Raw genomic sequence first — 7392 nt, 5'->3', positions numbered from 1 at the left:
TGAGATTGACAATGTAAAGTCTAGAGCCCCCTACAGGCTGCACCGTCCAACTGAACTGTAATCTGACTAATGTAATCTGACTAATGTAATCTGACTAATGTAATCTGACTAATGTAATCTGACGTAAACTAATCCAACAAAAACTTTGTGTGTGTATTTAAGTGTGTGTACTCACTGTGGTATGTGTAATAGTCTGACACACAGATCCAGTCTCCAGACTGACTAACTCCTGCTCCAACCTGCAACACACACAAACACATACACACACACACACACACACACGCACAAACACACGCACACACACACACATACACACACACACAGACAGACAGACAGACACACACACACACACATACACACACACACACACACACACACACACACACAGACTGTTACTGTTTATTTTTTCTGAATTTAGTGAATTACCAACTAAAATTACAGATTCAAACAAAAATACGATAAGTAATTAATAATTACATAATGAATAATCATTCAGATGAGACCTGTTGATGGTGTCCTCCAGGCTCCTGGTCTTGGCCTCGTCCTGCTCCAGTTGTCTCTTGACTTCATCCTGTTCTTGTCCATCCAGCAGCCAGCGCTCCCTCAGAGCCTTTGACTGAAACATTCATTATTTCTTTATATTTCAATGATCAATACTGTGTCAGGAATATCACTGTTCACATGATGTATGACAAAATAAAGATGTCCACAGTTGAAAAAAGATATTAATGATAATCACTGAGATTTCCAAGAATAAATGTGAATGTTTTTATTTTTCAGCTCGACAGACAGTGTGTCACCTAAACTGGGATCTTTGAATGATGTTCTGATTTCAGCTCATTTATAATAGATTAAAGGAGACAGTCGTGGACATCTTCATCATGACTTCAGCAGAAGTATCCTGATGAAAAATAATAAAGACAGACTTTAAATTAAAAAGTACTGTGAGAACCAGAGAACACAAAGAAAGAACGTTCTATGTTCTGAACGATTGTTACGTCATTCAAAATTACTTTTTTTTGCTGTTTCAGTTGCGTTCACAAAGTGAAAATGAAATGGATTTTCATTATCAGATTTCATGTTATTTATTATATGGCAGCCATAGACAGTTGAACATATAGTAACAGTAGCATCACTGAGGTCAGCCTCTCCTCACTGACTCTGGATCAGCTGATATCAAACCACAGCACTGAACGAGTAATGTGATCAGATGAGAACAGCTGTTTTAAATACTCCAGTTATTTTGAATTAGCGGCTGAGAGTCTGAGAGCGAAAGGAGTCGCAGCGTTTCTGTCATTCCTCAGTTCAAACAGCTGATCTGAGACCTGCAGATATTTTTACTCTGCAGCTGTTCTCTGTCTGCAGCCTGGCCACACCTCTGGATCTCCACTGTAAAAATGACTGTGAATGACACAAGCTCCAGGTTCACTGTGTGTGAATGAACTGGTTCTACTGATGGTATCAAACATCCACTTTCTTTGCATGAAAGCTGCAGCACTAATTCAATTATTATGATATTTTCATTGTCTGTCTGTCTGTCTGTCCGTCCATCTGTGTCTGTCTGTATCTGTCTGTGTCTGTCTGTATCTGTATGTCTGTATCTGTCTGTGTCTGTCTGTATCTGTCTGTGTCTGTCTGTATCTGTCTGTATCTGTCTGTGTCTGTCTGTATCTGTCTGTATCTGTCTGTGTCTGTCTGTATCTGTCTGTATCTGTTTGTCTGTCTGTATCTGTCTGTGTCTGTCTGTATCTGTCTGTCTCTGTCTGTCTGTCTGTATCTGTCTGTCTGTATCTGTCTGTATCTGTCTGTGTCTGTCTTTCTGTATCTGTTTGTCTGTCTGTGTCTGTCTGTCTGTCTGTCTGTATCTGTCTGTCTGTCCGTCCGTCTGTGTCTGTCTGTATCTGTCTGTCTCTGTCTGTCTGTCTGTATCTGTCTGTGTCTGTCTGTATCTGTCTGTCTGTATCTGTTTGTCTGTCTGTATCTGTCTGTGTCTGTCTGTATCTGTCTGTGTCTGTCTGTCTGTCTGTATCTGTTTGTCTGTCTGTATCTGTCTGTGTCTGTCTGTCTGTATCTGTCTGTCTGTCTGTATCTGTCTGTCTGTCTGTATCTGTCTGTGTCTCGTCTGTGTCTGTCTGTCTGTATCTGTCTGTGTCTGTCTGTCTGTCTGTATCTGTCTGTGTATCTGTCTGTCTGTCTGTCTGTATCTGTCTGTGTCTGTCTGTCTGTATCTGTCTGTCTGTCTGTCTGTCTGTCTGTGTATCTGTCTGTATCTGTCTGTCTGTATCTGTCTGTGTCTGTCTGTCTGTATCTGTTTGTCTGTCTGTGTCTGTCTGTATCTGTCTGTGTCTGTCTGTCTGTCTCTCTGTATCTGTTTGTCTGTCTGTCCGTCTGTGTCTGTCTGTATCTGTCTGTCTGTATCTGTCTGTCTGTATCTGTCTGTCTGTATCTGTCTGTCTGTGTCTGTCTGTCTGTATCTGTTTGTCTGTCTGTGTCTGTCTGTATCTGTCTGTGTCTGTCTGTCTGTCTGTGTCTGTCTGTATCTGTCTGTTTTCTGTATCTGTCTGTGTCTGTCTGTCTGTCTCTCTGTATCTGTGTCTGTCTGTCCGTCCGTCTGTGTCTGTCTGTATCTGTCTGTCTGTCAGTCTGTCTGTATCTGTCTGTATCTGTCTGTCTGTATCTGTCTGTCTGTGTCTGTCTGTCTGTATCTGTTTGTCTGTCTGTGTCTGTCTGTATCTGTCTGTGTCTGTCTGTCTGTCTGTCTGTATCTGTCTGTCTGTCTGTCTGTCTGTCTGTATCTGTGTCTGTCTGTCCGTCCGTCTGTGTCTGTCTGTATCTGTTTGTCTGTATCTGTCTGTCTGTATCTGTCTGTCTGTGTCTGTCTGTCTGTATCTGTTTGTCTGTCTGTGTCTGTCTGTATCTGTCTGTGTCTGTCTGTCTGTCTGTCTGTATCTGTTTGTCTGTCTGTCTGTCTCTCTGTATCTGTGTCTGTCTGTCCGTCCGTCTGTGTCTGTCTGTATCTGTCTGTCTGTATCTGTTTGTCTTACCTTCAGGTGCTGCAGAGCTCTCCTGTCATCCTCCAGCTGACGTTTCTTGTTCTCTATCTCTGTCTGCCACTTCCTCTTCTCCTAAGGTGTAATGGGAAGTGTAGTCAGACACAAAAACAGTGTTTAGCAAGGTCTCATCACTTCCACTCTAACACTTCAACTACTTTCACCTCCTAGGTGGTCTTCAGATCATTTTACTCTTCAACTTCTTTCAGCTTTTTCACTTATAAACACTTACACTGTTCTCAGCCCCTACTCTTCCATTGGTTTCAGTGTTTCCAGGGAATAGACATTTCAGCTTCCTACAGGCCTTGAACTTCAAACTAAATTTTTAATCTTTCCAGCAGTTACGCTTCAGCTTCCTTCAGATGGTGAGTCCTTTCACTGCTTCACCTTTAACTGAAACTGAAACATCATTTCACCGGTCAGTGAAGACACCCTTCAGTTACCTTCATAAGAACTTCACCTGTGTGATTTTCACACCATGTACATAGAGTACTCCTTCTAATACAGTAATGCAGGTCTGCAGCAGGATGATCGAGTTACACCAAGACACACACAGGATGAAGATAAGAGAGAGAGAGAGAGAGTGTGTGTGTGTGTGTGTGTGTGGATCAATAAGTGCATTAGTGAGGGAGGTTCAGGGTGTGTCTGTGTCTAAAATATCTGCTGCTGTCAGAGATCATGTTTCAAACATGTGTGTGTGTGGTCACTCACTGTGTATTTATATACATGTGTGTTGGTGATGTGTTCACTGACAGTCTGTAAAGTGGACTCACTGCGATGAGCTGCAGTCGATCCTCCTGACAAAGTGCCTGGCTCACCCTGAGAGAGAGAGAGAGAGAGAGAGAGAGAAAGAAAGACAGAGAGAGACATACATCATGGTGGAGATTCAGAAGGATTACTGTACAACAGACTGAAAGACTTCAGGATCTAGAAATTCAAGAACTGGACCACAAAAGAGTCCGTCAGCCAGTTCTGAGACCTACTGACCAAACAAGACCAGTCCTGTTCAACCTCAGACCATCACCCCATCTAAAACCACTCACCACAGTGAACCACATCATTCAATCAGGAGCACTAGACCAACCAGACCAGAACCAGGAACAAACCTCAACCCTGAATATAAACTGGCAGGGAGAAAGCAGGGACAGATCCAGAACAGACAGACTCAGTGACCACAGTCCTGCTGGACAGGTGAGGTGGAGACAGAAGCTGACTTCCTGCTAAAGTGAGACAAGTGTTATAATATATCAGATACTGATGACATCTGATGTGTTGATCTCAGAACTGGATGACAGTGGAAAGCACCAGCTCTGAACATGGACTCTGCTGAATCTGGACTGCTGGATCTGATCAGCAGCAGCCCGACCTCCAACATGTGACTGAGACAAAGAGAACTGTGAATGTTTGAGATGTTTGAGTCTCGGCGTCACAGAGCTGCTGTGGACCTGCAGCCTGACTGTCACATGAGAGTTAGCCGTTAGCCGTTAGCTTGCAGCTACTGAAACCTTTTGTTTCAGTCAGAAAACAGGAAACTGCAGCAGGAAGATGAGGATGATGATGATGATGATGATGATGATGATGATGATGATGATGTCAGCTGTGTGTTCCTGCTGCTGCTAAACAGTTAAACTGTGAAACTGTGAAACTGTGCTGAGCTCTGCACAAAGCTGCTGTCGTCTCCATGGAGACCAGACTGAACAACAGAGAATCTGAGTGGGGGAATTTAGAGAGAGACAGAGAGAGAGACCACAGACCAACAACAACACAACAACAGAAAATCTGAGGGGAAACTTCAGACCACAGACGTACAGCACAACTCATTCATCAACAACTGACTCACAGAAAGTTACTGAACTACAAACTACAAAAACTACAAACTACAAAAAATATGACCAGTACAGACCAGTTTTCCAGTGTGTATCAGATTTCATCTGATGTGGTTTGATGTGGACTGATGTGATCTGATGTGGACTGATGTGATCTGATGTGGACTGATGTGGTTTGATGTGGTTTGATATGATCTGATGTGGTTTGATGTGGACTGATGTGGACTGATGTGATCTGATGTGGACTGATGTGATCTGATGTGATCTGATGTGATCTGATGTGGTTTGATGTGGACTGATGTGATCTGATGTGGTTTGATGTGGACTGATGTGATCTGATGTGGTTTGATGTGGACTGATGTGGTTTGATGTGGACTGATGTGATCTGATGTGGTTTGATGTGGACTGGACTGATGTGGACAGATGTGGACTGATGTGGACTGATGTGATCTAATGTGGTTTGATGTGGACTGGACTGATGTGGACAGATGTGGACTGATGTGGACAGATGTGATCTGATGTAGACTGATGTGGTTTGATGTGATCTGATGTGGTTTGATGTGATCTGATGTGGTTTGATGTGATCTGATGTGGTTTGATGTGGACTGATGTGGACTGATGTGGATGTGTTTTCAGACTGTTGATCCAGCCACAGAATTACTAAAGATTTTATTTTGGACATTTGATTGTTAGGAAATTGAATTGATTAATTGGTAAAAATATTTTCACATTAGAACATTATCAGCTCTCTCTCAGCTGTAGATGGAACTGGTGTTCCTTTTATTGTGAAAGGCTGATGAATACAGACTGTTCATTCATACAGCGTGTGACACAGTGAACCTGTCTGTGTCCTTGTCATGACATGAATCCGCCCCGAGGCTCCACCCTGCTGCAGCAGCTCAGTCAACCGCATACAATACAAGAAATAAACACAGGAAGTGAGCCACACGACCTTCAAAATAAAATCACAGTAGTTTAAAAGGGAGTTTGTTTTCTTAGAGGACTGAGCTGGTTCTGGTTCAGACAGTCTGTTTACATTTATGAAACATTTATATTGATGAGTCACTGTGAATCAAACTAATGATAAAAATTATTATTATAGTTATTTCTAAAAGGAGGAAATTAATGAGCACATTGATTCTACCTGAGCAGGTGAGTATCACCTTTCAAAATGTATATAACATGTTACATCATCTGTTTATCATCTTTACTAGTTTTAATTTGTGATACAGTAACGGCTGGTTTGTTTGTTTGTTTGTGTGTGTATCAGCTGATGTGGGTGGAGAGCAAATAAAACAAGTAGAATTGAATCTGTGCTTTGGTTTGCTGACTGACCACCTAACTAACAAACTTACTAACTAACTAACTAACTAACCAACCAACCAACCAACCAACCAACCAACCAACCAACCAACCAACCAACCAACCAACCAACCTGTATTAAAAGTTACATCACAGCTCTGTCTGAGTACTAATAAAATAAAGTGTTTGGTCCATTTATGTTGAGATGATAAAGTGAATTTATTTCCGGTTGTTGTTTGTAGTGACGTCATTGTGACGTGACGTGTCTGACTGACCGTTAGTCTTTCTCTGTTTTAAAGTGAACAGTCTCCTCACACTAACAGCAGAAAAAAACAGGAGTCATGTCATGCTCTTATTCTGACGAGATCGATCGGAAGTCGTCACTCTAACATGTCAAGCTTGACGGCAGTTATTGATCACAAATCTGATCTTTCACTGATCAATATGTAATTATCATGGCACATGCTGCTCAGGTCTGTCCGGTCTGTTTCCGCCGAGAAAAGTAGAGCACACAGTATGTTTATCACTCCGCTCAGGTTCGGGTTTAACCCTTTCCTTTCCCGCCGCAGTGACTCTGATTATCCCTGATCACACACACACTGAGCCGGTTCTCTGTCCCGGGATTCTGGGGGGGCTCTGAGCCGGATTTTGGCGCAGTTTGTGCGCAGGTTCCCTCCGCTCCGCCACTGACTCAGCGGTCTGACGGACTGATGCCGCACAATGACGACACACCGGACACCGGGCACCGTTTACGTCAAACACACAGAGAAATGCACAGAAGAAGAAGATATGAAAGATGTGAGAGAGAAGAAGAAATAGAGAGTACTCACTCCATGTCTGAGTCCAAGTCCAGCACAGCCCGATTCATCTGATCCACATCCAGGAGAGAAAGGAGACCCGCCCACCGGAGGGGGGGGGGGGGGGGGGGGGTGTAATATACGAGACAGCAGAAGGAAAAGGAAACAAAAAAGGGATTGAAGGAAACAAGAGAGGAAAGAAGGAAACAATAGCCTAGGAGACAAGAGAGAAGGAAACAAGACAAGGTAACATGGAAACTAGAAAGGACATAAGGAAACTTGACAGGAGAAAAGGAAACATGAAAGGAAACGAGAGAGGAGACGAAAAAAATCAAACTAACGAGAAACTGAAAACATGAAATGTAATATAGTATAAAGTAAGTATTATTATAAGCATTGTTGGTTTGGAGCCTTTAT

At 42.7% G+C, this 7392-nt stretch overlaps 1 protein-coding gene across 7 annotated transcripts in view; it reads right to left on the bottom strand.

Annotated features, from left to right (window-relative positions):
• palm1a (paralemmin 1a) overlaps positions 1-7074 on the bottom strand; it is an 11370-nt gene extending 4296 nt beyond the window's left edge. For all 7 annotated transcript variants that reach the window (XM_023424147.1, XM_023424152.1, XM_023424148.1 and 4 more), the window contains exons 1-5: positions 7009-7074; positions 3824-3869; positions 3045-3125; positions 504-616; positions 176-239 (exon numbers count right to left, since the gene is read on the bottom strand). In XM_023424147.1, the coding sequence (XP_023279915.1) occupies positions 176-239; positions 504-616; positions 3045-3125; positions 3824-3869; positions 7009-7046 (342 nt within the window). In that variant the 5' untranslated portion in view covers positions 7047-7074. The remainder of the gene's footprint in view (positions 1-175; positions 240-503; positions 617-3044; positions 3126-3823; positions 3870-7008) is intronic.
• Positions 7075-7392: the final 318 nt, after the last annotated feature.

The sequence above is a fragment of the Seriola lalandi genome, unplaced genomic scaffold (genome assembly GCF_002814215.2).
Source record: "Seriola lalandi dorsalis isolate HSWRI2012SDOR001 ecotype SW California unplaced genomic scaffold, Sedor1 jcf7180002054722, whole genome shotgun sequence".
In the NCBI taxonomy this organism is placed as follows: Eukaryota; Metazoa; Chordata; class Actinopteri; order Carangiformes; family Carangidae; genus Seriola; species Seriola lalandi.
This window is presented reverse-complemented; position numbering and strand designations above follow the sequence as displayed.